A 14,048-nucleotide genomic window follows, 5' to 3' on the forward strand; every position below is an offset into this window, starting at 1 on the left:
AATGCTGTGTGTAAGCATGCAGAATGTTAGGTGTGAGTGTTCAGTCTTCACTTATACACTTTAGGTAAACCTTCATATTGTTGTCACCTCGGTCCACATCATGCTCTCTGCAGAAGGAGTAATAATTATCTCCATCCATCTGTCTGAGGTTCACTTTTATTCTCATTCTCTTTGTTTCATGCTTTATGAACATAAACAGGGACAGAGAGTGATAGGTGAATATCTAAGGTACTTTCTGCCATGCTCCACATGATTCAATATAGAAAGTACATTAACATACATATACCTAAAACCACCACCCACCAGTAATGATCCAAATGTGTATTCACTCCCACACAGCGCCTACAGAGATCAACCCCTGTGCACCTCCTGCTGTGCTATATGGATAGAGTCAGATAGAGTAACCTTACACAAACATGAGACGCTCATAAACACTCTTACATACATACAACCCCCTCCCTCTACATGAATATCTACACCTTATCCATACATCCATCACTCATAGTCCATCATCTCTGTGTCGTAGCTTTATGTAAGTGCATGCCTTAGAACTAGGGATGAAATTATTTTTTTAATTATTTTTATTTTTCATTGATTTGTTTGTTTCAACAGGGACAGAGTACAGCCATTTAGTTGTACCAGAGTTAGCTAGCAGCTAATTTGCATCTGTAGTCCCTGGGCAGGAGGCCTCTGTTAAAAAGGTTCAGGTTACTTTTATTTGTACCTGTAGGTAAACTTGTTTTGCAGCCAGTGAGATGTTAGGTGGATACAAAATTACAAGATAGACTTCAGACAGAACAATCTACTTAATGTGCAAAACATACAAAAATATCCTAAAAACTAATCTAACACTAAAAATGGTAAAATGAAGACATGATAAAATGATAAAATGATAAAAGTGCTAAAGGTTCCATTTTAAAAAGCATATCAGAAAACAGTCAACCAATAAAAACAATGGAATCACATGAATAAATAAGACAATCTGGGCTCAAGTCATAAGATTGGAGGCTGACTGTGTGAGAAAATAAAAGCTATTGTTTGTTCAGCTCAGTAACAGCAGCAGGAACAAAGCTCTTCTTGTGACGCTGTGTCCTGCACCTTGGGACTAAAAAACCGTCTTCCAGAGTGAAGAAGCTGGAGATCACCGTGCAGAGGGTGTGAGGCATTATTTAAATAGAGGTGGCTATCCGCTGTAACTGGTTAGTGTACAGGGAAACTGTGGATGCCTGTGGCTCACCAATCAACTTGCTTGACCATTTAACTATCTGGTTTAAAGAGTTCCTTTCCTTCAGAGTGATTTGGCCAAACCATGAGACTAGGGAGAAGGACACAACAGATTTGATAAAAGCATGGTAGAACATGGTCATGATTGTTCGATCAATGTGAAAGAAAGCTAGTTTTCTCAAGCAATGCAGACGCTGGTGAGCCTTTTTGCACACTGCTGCACAGTTTGCCTCAAAGTTCAGTTTCATGTCAATGACGCTCCCAAGGTATTTATAAGTTTGCACAGACTCAATAGGCTGACCCTTGATTTGAGTCACTTCACTCATGTGATTGCTCCTTCTGAAGTCAATAACCATGTCTTTGGTTTTAGAAACATTTTAGACAAATAGTACATCATTTAAACAGCTACACAATAATACATAACTACTATAAAACAACAGGGATACATTTACATCAAAACTACCAACACAATAATTCAATATAAATAGCTAAAAGCACTACACTATGAAGGCCGTTGTATTTAAGTGTGATGAGTACATGATCTGGTTGATTTTAGCCGTGATTTCATCCTGGACTTAAATTCAGCAAAGCTGTAAACTCTCTGATTTTACTCAGTAATGAGTTCCAAGCAGTTGTTGGTCTTGTGCTCTTGTAGCTATTGTGCTAACTCTGGCATATTAACATTGAAGCACACTGATTAAATGTTGGTGAATGTGCACTGTCCTTATTAAATAAGCCAATAATAAATAAATAAAAGCTGCAATTCCTCAAATGGCCAGAGGACGCTGGCTACAAATGTCAATAAAATCCCGTTAGAGTCATAAAATAGCATTTTTTACAGTCCAATAAAAAATGTTTACATCCTGGGATATCACTTCTTCACTTATGACACTGTAGTGGTGTGAGTGTTTTATTTTAAAGATAAGAGTTATGCACGTTGTTGTTTGCCTGTCTCTGGATGAGTTGTGAGTTATTCTTGTAGTGTGAGCGACGTTATAAAGGTTGACTTCACTGAGACTGCATCTATACGTGTCTATACAGTCATAAGTTCTTGGTCACCAACCAGTCCTGTTTGAGTATTAATCCTCTCTCTAATTAACTTTGACCTTTATATATTAGTGGTGATTCACTGTGATGAAACTAACATTCAGATAGAGACTCTCATTTCATTTAGTGATGACTAAGCTTAACAATAGCAGGACCAGCTGTTAGATCATCTGGACCCACTCCCTCTAATAGCTCTTACTGGCTTTCACTCTATTGTTGTGTTCGCATATATCACTTCTAATGCACACTCTGACTGTACACACATTTCACAGCTCCACACTCACTGCATTACAATTATTGTTTCATTGATTTGGCAGTAAGGATGTTTTTCTGTGAGATCTTGATCTGAAGATATTTTACACTATTTCATCATCATGAAGAATCTGTCCTTCTACTCTCTTTCTGTGATTCTCAGTAATCAGAAACTGTAGTTTTTTCTTTTATTAACACTCTTTTTATTTGGTTGAATCAAGATCAAAGTAGAAAAATGGAATTACATAAATGCATTAAGGTTAAACTGTGGGTACTTGCTTTTTGCTCTCATTCAATGAGTTCAGAATAAATGTAGTAAATAAAACCTTTATGGGTTTGAGTGAAAGAGAGATTTATCATTCATAGAGTACAGTCTGTTTTTTTTATAACTTGCAGCCAGCTCCTATAATTAAGGGTAAATCAATCAATCAGACTTTATTTATAAAGCACTTTTCATACAATGACACTGTAACACAAAGTGCTGTACATAAAACAACTTCAGATAGAATCAATTAAGAAAAAAGATCCCATCCCCAAACCCAGCCCACAATCCTAAAGGTTAAGAACACAAAATACAACAATAATAATGAAAACAATAAAAAATAAAATAAATAAATGAACTGAGGAAACGCTCTCATGATATCTTAATGAGGAAACACTGGAGGAACAGAAGATATTAAAACTCAAAACAGGAAATTAAAATCACCAAAATAAAATACATTTCTAAGATAATAAAACACTAAAATATTAAACCATTTAAAGAGAATAAGATGCTATACTTAAAATAAATAAATAAGTACATAAATAAATAAAGTAGAATAAAAGTGAATACATTTGAACTAGATAATAAATAAATAAATAAATAAAACTGTTAAGACTAAGAAGGTCGGTCTTGAGTTTGCTTTTAAAAATGTTGATGCTCTGCAGCCCTCAGATCTTCAGGTAGGATGTTCCACAGACCTGAGGGCTGTGATGTTAAAAAGCTGCCTCACTGTGAGTCTTTGTTCTTACTTTTGGTACAGTTAAAAGTCCACTACCTGAAGACCTGAGGGCTCTCACCGGCTCATATGATAAATAAGAAGGGCAAAGACCATTAAGAGATTTAAAAACCAATAAAATAATCTTAAAATCTAGAAGATACAGGAAGCCAATGCAGAGACTTTGGTGTGATGTGGGCTCTCTTTCTGGTTAAATTAAATAATAACTCAGCCTGTCACAGGAATGCAGCTTTTATTTTGAAAGGTTAGATGCAATGCAAGGGAAAATATGGATTTTTAATGTGTGGCTGTTTGCCACTAACATTTCTGTCTCTTCATTATTTTGTTTGTAAAAATGAAAACTGGACTCCGCCAGGGTTGCCCTTTGTCACCGGTCCTGTTTGTAATCTTTATGGACAGGATCTCAAGGCGCAGCCGGGGGGAGGAGGGTCTCCAGTTCGGGGAGCTTGGAATCTCATCCCTGCTGTTTGCAGACGATGTGGTTCTGTTGGCTTCCTCGGGCGGGGACCTCCAGCGGGCATTGGGGCGGTTTGCAGCTGAGTGCGAAGCGGCTGGGATGAGAGTTAGCACCTCCAAGTCTGAGGCCGTGGTTCTCTGCTGGAAAACGGTGGATTGCTCTCTCTCTCGGTGGGGAGTGAGACTTTGCTCCAAGTGGGGGAGTTTAAGTATCTCGGGGTCTTGTTCGCGAGTGAGGGTAAAATAGAGCGTGAGATCCACAGGCGGATTGGTGCGGCGTCAGCAGTGATGCGGACGTTGTATCGGACCATTGTGGTGAAGAGGGAGCTGAGCCGGAAGGTAAAGCTTTCGATTTACCAGTCGGTCTACGTTCCAACCCTCACCTATGGTCATGAGCTGTGGGTCATGAAAGGATAAGATCGCGGATACAAGCGGCTGAAATGAGTTTCCTGCGAAGGGTGTCTGGGCTCGGCCTTAGAGATAGGGTCAGGAGCTCGGACATCCGGAGGGAGCTCGGAGTAGAGCCGCTGCTCCTCCGCGTCGAAAGGAGCCAGCTGAGGTGGTTCGGGCATCTGATAAGGATGCCTCCCGGACGCCTCCCTTTAGAGGTGTTCCGGGCACGTCCAACTGGGAGAAGGCCCCGGGGTAGACCCAGAACGCGGTGGAGGGATTATATCTCCCGCCTGGTCTGGGAACGCCTCAGGATTCCCCAGGAGGAGCTGGAAAGTGTCGCCGGGGAGAGGGATGTCTGGGTCAATTTGCTTGGACTGCTACCCCCGCGACCCGACCCCGGATAAGCGGAAGAAAATGGATGGATGGATGGAAATTGAAAACTATGTTCATCTGAGTTTTTACTGTCAGTGATATACTAACGAATCAACAAGGCTTCACTCAACCTCTTTCAGGAGGATTGATCAGCACTGTCAGATTTATCCTTGGTGGTTTGTCTACAGTAGTTGGGATGGGAGTTGTAATCCAAGGTGCCTGCTGGGACTTGACTTACCTGTAGATAGACTTTCTGGGGGGTTTAGTTTGAACATTTAGGGCACTGGAAACCTTACTGGGATTAGTTGTGTAAAAAAGCTTCTGCTGAGTTCTTTGTGTGACCTCTCTGTTTGTGCCTTTTTTGATAGTCTTGATTTCCAAGATTTTGATGTGCAGCTTTCGTTCAGTCAGGAATCTGTAATCGCAGTATACGCTCTTTAATAATGAACACAATCAACCCCTAACCCTTTCTCCTTGAGCCTCTTTTTTGCATGAGCATTTAGTTGTTTATAAAACCGGTCAGGGACTGGGGTTGGTTTGCATTTTTATACAATTAATTCACCACTTAACAATAAAGTCAAAGTTTTGCAATCATCTTGTCTTCTTCAGTAATGTAACTGTAAATGTAATATCATACTTAAGAGTGATCTTTCATAATGAAGGGTTAAATCCAGTTTCATGGTGTGTTCAGAGTAATTGAGAGTTTCCATATTTGTCCCTGAGCTGAAGTTATGAGTTTCTTAGCGTGTTGCATGTTCCATAAATAACCCTCAATCTTTTTAATCTCTAAAACAAACATCAGCCTCCATATGTAGAGCTGCCGTATATGAATCTCTTTCCTCCCTGTTAGCTGTGTGTTTCCATGGCTACACTCCTGACGTTAGACCATCATACAGAGTAGAAATGACAGGAAGACTCCACTATATCAAACCGTCCAGAGTCCAACATCCAAAGATAGCTGCGTTACCAAATAATGACAATTTGTCTTTGTAGATGAGCGTGAGCACAAACTCCCAAACAGCATGAATTAATCAGAGCCAGTCAGGGAAGTTATTCATTGTGCATAAACTTGCATCTTGTGTCTTCATGTAAGTCGAATTCGGTCAGATATATAACCCGGGACACTAATCTTGTTCATTTCCAGTTGGCCTGTGTTCACATTTGGAAGAGCTCTCCTCAGCCAGAGGATTGTCACAGTTCCCCAACCCTTGGAGGAGTAACATGTAATCCTGTGGTCTCTAAAATCCAGCATCAATCTTTTAAATTCAGTTCTGCTCTAAGACTGCAGTTTGGTCAAAAGCAACTTTGAACCTTTGTGTCCAAAGAGCCAGAATCAGGACGGATGAGTGAACTCTAGGTTATACAGTTATATAAACCAGAGAAGTAAAGGTTAGTCAAGTTTATTCCTTAAGTGTCTACACTGACGTTGGCTTTATTCTGCAGCAGGATGCTTGATGCTTCATTTCAAACAACAACTTTTCTATAAACTGCAGTTCCTCAAGTGTCCACTAGAGGCTGGCTTCAGAAGTACTAGAAACCACATACACACCCATTCAATCATTTTATGACTCATCAGTTCAGAAGCAAAGACTTTCTGAATAATGAACGTAGTATCCGTGACGTCACCAGTCTGTTCCTGAGCGCTGTTTTGAGGGCAAACATCGGTGGGAGCCATAAGGTGCATTTCAACCAAGAGTTCCTGGGTCTTGTAGCTCCTGGAACTACTTCCCCCTGAACTAATCTACCACGGGCTGAAGTCCCGGGTAGATTGTGTAAATCAGGCCAGTGACGTATGGAGAAAAAAAAAGTAAATGCACTACACCACCAGACCAGTAGAGGGCAGTAACACAAAGAGGAATGCCATTCACCACAGATGACACCATAGAAGCAGACGAACAGGTAGGTATCATTCTGAGCAACACAACAGTTAGCCTGTTAGCATGAAGCTAACAGCTGGTCTGTTTAGATGGTGCTATATTTCATCACAGATGGATTCACTGAATCAACACGTGAGAGGAGATAAGCGCGAGTAGCAAAGACGTTTCAACACGGCTTTAAAATCCTTTGGCACTACACCACCAGACCAGTAGAGGGCAGTAAAAACAAAGATGAATGCCATTCATCACAGATGGAAAAAACAATGACTGTTTTCTGAAAATTTAGAAAAAAAAAAAAAAAAATGTAAAAAAAAAATTTTTGAAAAACATTGTGAAAAAAAAATTTTGAAAAAAAAATTTTTGAATTGTTTTTTTTTGAAAAAAAAATATATATATATTTTTTTTCAAAAATAAATTTCTAAATTTTTTTTTTACATTTTTTTTTTTTCTAAATTTTCAAAAAAACAGTCGTGTTTTGGAAAAAAAATGAAAAAAAAAAAAAAATGAAAAAAAAAAAAAAGGACCCAGAGCCTGTCGAAAAATTAATTTTCCCTTAAATTGAAATTTGAAATTGTGCTCCAAAGCAGAAAACGGTTAAAAACATGGAAAAAGCAATGACAGAATCAACACGTGAGAGGAGATAAGCGCGAGTAGCAAAGACGTTTCAACACTGGCTTTTAAAATCCTTTTGAACCTCAAAAAGCCGTGATCGCAGAGATCGGCCGGTGTTTTGGTTTAAACAGCGACCCTGTTAACTGAAGACTCTCAGCTGGATGCATCCCTGTAAACTCCACAAACACTGACACGTTCAGCCGAAAGTCCCAGGACCTTTGAAAAGTACTACCCCCCAAAACAGGGGCTTTTCAGAGGGGAGATTATCTACCCCTGAACTAAATTTAGACCCTGGTTCCTCCAGTCGAAACGCATGTACTTCAGAGGTAAAGTCCCGTAGTTGCTATATTGGTAATGCTGAACTCAACCTAACTAAGTATGATGTAAAGAGGCAGGGTTTGAGCCTCCTCGCTAACAGCTATGTGTTCCCGCCTGTCAGTCAAGTCAGTCATGTCCTATTTGGGCAAAAACTTGTAATCTGTGTGCCGATAGAGAGATAGTTACTTCGTAGAGACAAGCTGTTTTTTGACCAGGCTGTAAACATTTTTATTAATGCTGTAAAGATCGTCTCTTTGAATCGGGTGTGTATGTGGGTTCTGGTATTTCTGCAGCCAGCCTCTAGTGGACATTCGATGAACTGCAGTTTATAACACTTCCTCATGGGCTTCATAGTTTGAGACTGGAGGTTGTCGCTTGTTCAGAAGATATTAAACTTGCAAGGAGGCTAAAGCCCCGCCTCTTTAGCTCACACCAGAAGTTAGGTTGAGTTCAGCATTTCCATATGGCCCCGCCGACGATCGGCTTCAAAACAGAGCTTCAGGGTGACGTCATGGAGACTACGAACATTATCATACAGGATGTGGACAGACAGAAGCAGGTATCATCTCTAATTAACATAAGTTTGGAATTAGCTGGGAAAAAGCACGCAGAAAATGAAGCAAGGCTAGAAACAGGTGACCCGACTATTAGAGACAACACACTGCCCTCTAGTGTTTCAGTGGAGTATTGCATTAACGCACAAGCCTGCGTTGCACACTGCCATTCATAGTAATTTAAACAACACTGACTAAGTCAAAGACACTTTGGTGAGAGCTGGGATTGAACCGCCAACCTTCTGTTTGAGCGGCGACCCACTCTACACTGTGCCATCAGCCGCCTCTGTTGGTGAAGGAGTGTGAAACTTTGGTGATTCATTTGACATGAAGTCGCTCCACTTTGATCCTTGTTGTGTGTTTTTGTTTGTTCTGCAGCATGAAGCAGAGATGCACTCTGTCTTCTTGGGTTTATAAAAAGGGAAGCTTCTCTCTTTCACTCTCTCTGACTCTACCTACAGGCAACTCTGTGTTCCTTGACCCATTTCCAGGCGTGCTCTCATCCCCCTCTCTCTCCTCTCTCCCTCCTCTCTCCCTCTCTCTGTACAGATACTGTAGCTGATTTACAACTATTGGAGCAGGTGCGTGTGCTGAGATCTCGCTGGTTTACTGAAAGGTTGAATGAGGCATAGCGATAACCATGTGTCAATACACTGTGAGCCTCTCTTGTTAAATATGTTTTGGTTTGCTTCCCACAACTTACATCAATCTTTGTGGACGGGATGATTGAAATGGAATCACATCAAATCAGAAACAAAACATCATTGATTTCCTTTGTTGGGCTTAATTACTTCGGTACTCATTGGTATTCAAGACAGACTCGCACATTTCCCATTCACTGATCACTCGCAGCTTGTGCAAAATACAGCTCCACATCAGGGCCAGATACTCTTGATTTCTTGCATAATTTTGCTTCATTTTCTTTCCTAATTATGCTTTAAGATATGTTTCCATCGCAGCATGTTGGACTCTTTCAAGAATCAGTGTTTTACTGCAGCTTTACATTATCAGTCACATAAAGCACAATGTTGCATGTTGCCCTGGGTGTAACAGCACAGCACTGGTTAATTATTAATACCCTCATATAGACACCATACAGTAGTCCCTTTATGTGGAGTTCTCCTGTATGCTTCTCTAAAAGTGGATGCCAGCAGCGTTCTGAAGAAGAGGATGAACTCTGGCGCCCATATTTTGACCGTCCTGCTAAACGTTCCCACCCTCCAGTCAACGCCCAGGCCTTCCTGCAGCAGGGTTCGGCTGTACCGCCAACAACGTCCTGACTGGCAACCAGCATCATCGACAAGTACTCACGCATCCTCTTCCCGCTCTCGTTTGGGCGCCTTCACACTGGTCTACTGGATCGTGTATCTCACCAAGGACACCATGGAGATGTCCAGTGAACAGATGGCATGGTTCTTACAAATAATGCCAGCAGCTCCTTTCCCTTTGATGATACTTCCCTGTTTATATCCTGCTCAGGCCTCAGACAGGGTGCTTCTTACACAGGTGGAGATTAGCTCCTTGAATGTGAGTGTTTCAAAAAGGTTAGCAGAATAAAAGAACTATTCCAAGCTGCTTGGTCGTCAAAGATGGCGTTCTACAAATCACTTTCAGAAAACTAGATATGATTTAAGATAAGCCCTGAGGAATGCATGCTAGCTCAGCAGCTAATACATGCAGTCAATAACACACTGGATATGATGCAACCAAGCAGCTGTGAGAAGAAGACAATGCAGAAGTGCTAAAAACTGCAGTTCCTGGAGTGTCCACTAGAGGCTGGCTCTGGAAGTACTAGAAACCACATACACACCCATTCAAAGAGCTGATCTTTACAGCAGAAATAAACATGTTTACAGCCTGGTTCAAAAAACTGTTTAAGGCTGATTTATACTTCTGTGTCGAATCGACGGCGTAGCCTACTCAGGGGTCCATGTAGCTCCCGTACCTACGCAGAGGCCTACACACATAGCTGATGTGCACCTCCTCCAAAATGTAACTACCCGCAGAATCAACACAGACCACAAGCCCTGTGATTGGTCCGCTCGGCAGCTTTGTATCTGCCGGGATCCCCGCCCATCGGCCGTGTATTTGATCTCCTCCTCTCTCATCTCCATGTCATCATGTCTGTATGATAAACAGCAACATGTATCAGCTGTAGATGAACAGAACACGCTCTGAATCTCTGTGGAAAAGGAAACAGAGATCATAGCGGGACAGGAAGCAGGAGACCGGCTATCAGAGAACCGCACTGCCCTCTAGAGTTTAGGAGGAGGATTTTCGTGACACAGACACATCGATGCACAACCAGCGTTTAGCCTGAATAGCTCAGTTCTCTATCAGCACACACTGTACTGGGAGTTAATTTTTTATAACTCGTTATCTTTGAAGATTTTAAACTTCCAAGTTTTGCTCAATTAAGGGCGTGGCTGACTTGACAGGCGGGAGCACTGTATCTGTTAGCGAGGAGGCTAAAGACCCGCCTCTTTACCTCACACTAAGTTAGGTTGAGTTCAACATTTCCAATATGGCCGACGATCGGCTTCAAAACAGCGCTTCAGGAACAGACAGGTGACGTCACGTTGACTACTTCCATTTATTATTCAGGATATGGATGCAAGACTTTTGCGCTCTTCATACCTAACCTTAAACGCAAGACAAAAACCAGTGTTCTAGTCGTACCCTGAGCATCATCTCTTTAGATCTGCTCTCCACCAGTTGGATGAATATTTGACGTGTGAGAAGCTTTGGTCTGCTGACCCTGCACTCCTACATCAGCTCTACTGTTACTCCTCCTTTAACTAAACACGTCAAAGCTGATCCTTGTGATCTATATCTGTCATTGAAGACGTTTTCTCTGACTTCCACTCCTGCCTGTGGAGCTTTTCACAAGATATTTCACTGCCTGTTGTTTGCGCTCCATCCTGATATAACACAAACAGTGTGAGCACCCAGGTTGTGCTTGACAGTCAGCGTGAACACACAAATTGGGTAAGCCTTAGATAATTCACTCTTGCATTGTGAGCAGACTCTCCACCATCACAGCAGCCAGTTTATGAATCCATCAGATGGAGCTGCTGATGTGAGAATCCCAAAGACGGCCAGACTCATCTTTACTGCTCAATTCTTTTAATCTGTTGTACAAAGTGTTCTCCAACAGTGGTTTAAAAATTCATCAAAATGAGATTTTAATGAATCGCTTTGATGAAATTAGTGAAAGTTTTTCAGAGTCTGTGCTCGACGGTTCCTCTGCCAGCTCTCAGAGATCATGTGGACGAGCTGTCTGGTATCATCTGAGCTGCTTATCTGTCCATTTGTTTCTTAGTTCATCATAAATTGTTCATGAGCGATCTCTTATTCATGGAGGATTGCTTGTTGAGTCTGTTATTGTGTAAATTCTGAGTAGCTAAATTACAGCCTTACTTTAACCTAAATGCTCAGCATGTAGAACGGGGATAAAAAGGTGGATTTATTACACATCTTTTAAATTGGCTCTTCTTGATGTGTGTGTGTGTGTGTGTGTGTGAGTGTGTGTGCATGGAGGGTAGTATGCAGAAGTACAGCATGTATCCGTCTCCGTTTCTATTTCCCTTTCTCATGTGCGTCTGCCAGCAGGAAGCCCATATATTATTCAGCAGCCACACAAAGCTCTTGCAGCTCTAATTATTTACCATATGGCTTTTCTAAATGCATCAGCGTAGTTGAAGAATGGTCGCAGGCTTTTTACAGTCATTGGATTATAATTGCATCGCAGGACCACCAGGCAACGCTGGCAGGCTTTGTGTTTGTCATTCAGTGTTTTGCAATGTGTCCAGCTCTGTACTGCCAGCAGGCTGGAGTCCTAATAGCCTGTAGGTGTTTGTTTTCTTCATACACAGTGAACTATAGTTTCAATGATGGCATGAATAAGCTCACTAAATTCTAATGTGTATCCGAGTAGCATTGCAGAAATATGTTTTTGTTTTTCCTCTTCCAGGGGATTTTACAAGAGATATAGAGGGACACAGCAGTTAAAGGAACAGAAACACACGCTCTCAGCTGAAGGTTAAGATGTTAAAGTATGAACAAATAATTAGAATCAGAGAAAAATACAAACTAGAAATGAAGAAATGTTCCAATGTCTGAGTGTGAAGTATTTCATTCTTTGATCACAAATATTACAAGCAATATGTAACATAAGTGTCACCTGCATTATTTATCAGCTGTGTCTCATTAGTTGCCACATTATGAATCGCCAGGGGCAGTTTTAACCTTTTCAGGGGTCGAGGGCAAAACTCCCAGGGGGCCCCTCAATCAAGGATCCACACCACTGCATAAACCAGTAAATAAATCTAGTTTAAAGCTTGTTTTTCAATGCTGCAATGTAGTAGAATTTTAAAAATATAAATAGATATACAGAATAAATTGTAAATAGCTAAATAACTTTATTTTACAGTGTAGATAAAAATAACAATGACATTAAGTTTATATCTTTGGATAAATAAATTCATCTCAGGTCAAATTCTTAAATTTAAATGCATTTAAGATTAAACGGACCCATGGTGAGTGGTGAGGGCTTATAAGAAAGATGGTTTGTTTGTTTTAGGTATTTGAAAGCAGCAACCTCCAATCTTAAATATGAAGCCGATGTGGAAGTGTTAAAAACTGCAGTTTCTTGAGTGTCCACTAGAGGCTGGTTCCAGAAGTACCAAAATCTGGGGCTGATTTTGGAGACTTAAGTAGAAGAAAGAAAGAAGAGAAAGAAAGAAGAAAGAAGAAAGAAAGAAAGAAAGTACTTTATAGATCCCCAGGGGGGAAATTCAATTTTTTCACTCGTGCTATATTGGACATGCTACACATACAGTTTTTTTGGTATAACATACAATGCACACACATGCAGTGAACATGCTTAGGGAGAGATGTCACAGTGAGGATACTGCCGTCAACCAGCGCATCCCGAGCAGTTTGGGTTCGTGCCTTGCTCAGGCACCTCGGCAGTGCCCAAGCCAAGTCCCTATGGACTGAGCTACTGCCGCCCCCAGAGGAGACAGAGTAGCCTACTTATGTCAAGCGGTCGCTACTTTGAGAAGAGAGAACAACACACTGATATCCACGTTTGTTTTCCAGCAGTTTTAGATGCTTTATGTAAATCAGGGAATCTAACTTGGACAGTTTAGTGTTTGTAGAAACGCACTGGTGACAAATATAGCTGCATAAATCAACATGCAATACTCAACATAAAGAAGGGCGGCCTGTGAGACAGCTTAAACGGTCACTCCATCCAACTCTGAACAACATGAAGGTGCAGGAGCAGAGCTATGGGTGACCATGGTCTCCCCTGATATCTGATTGGCCACCATGAATAAACATCTAGTCTTAAGGTTTGAAGCCAATGCAGAAGTGCTAAAAACTGCAGTTCCTGGAGCGTCCACTAGAGGCTGGCTGCAGAAACACAGGAAACCACATACACACCCATTCAAAGAGACGATCTTTACAGCAGAAATAAACATGTTTACAGCCTGGTTCAAAACATGAGTTTAATCTGAAGAGCTCATTTCTCTATCAGCACACACTGAACAGGGTGGATTATTTCATTACTTATTATTTTGGAAGATATTAAACGTACAAGTTTTGCCCATATAAGGGCGTGGCTGACTTGATTGACAGGCGGGAACACTGTAGCTGTTAGCGAGGAGGCTAAAGCCCCGCCTCTTTACCTCACACTAGCTCAACAGAAGTTAGGCTGAGCTCAGGACCAGAACCAGAACCATTTATTATACAGATATGGATACTTCAACTTTTTCAACTTCCCTTTGTTGAAAACCGAGCGGAGAATCAGCACAGAGTTTACTTAGACTCCAGAAAGCAGGCTTTGTCACTATCTGCAGACACATAGTCATCTGCCTCCCTCAAAATAAATGTGTGAATTAACTCTACTCATCCAGCTAACAGGCCTGTGATAGAGAGAT

At 41.2% G+C, this 14,048-nt stretch overlaps 2 protein-coding genes across 2 annotated transcripts in view; one reads left to right on the forward strand and one right to left on the reverse strand.

Annotated features, from left to right (window-relative positions):
• The window catches only part of LOC117813322 (gamma-aminobutyric acid receptor subunit beta-2-like), a 196,973-nt gene that overhangs the window by 157,498 nt on the left and 25,427 nt on the right, over positions 1 to 14,048 (reverse strand). The gene's annotated exons all lie outside the window — the stretch shown is intronic.
• LOC117812377 (gamma-aminobutyric acid receptor subunit alpha-6-like) overlaps positions 1 to 14,048 on the forward strand; it is a 62,194-nt gene that overhangs the window by 38,595 nt on the left and 9,551 nt on the right. The window contains exon 3 of the mRNA XM_034683086.1: positions 9,244 to 9,497. Coding sequence (XP_034538977.1) covers positions 9,244 to 9,497 — 254 coding nt within the window. The remainder of the gene's footprint in view (positions 1 to 9,243; positions 9,498 to 14,048) is intronic.

Source organism: Notolabrus celidotus, chromosome 5 (genome assembly GCF_009762535.1).
Source record: "Notolabrus celidotus isolate fNotCel1 chromosome 5, fNotCel1.pri, whole genome shotgun sequence".
NCBI lineage: Eukaryota > Metazoa > Chordata > Actinopteri > Labriformes > Labridae > Notolabrus > Notolabrus celidotus.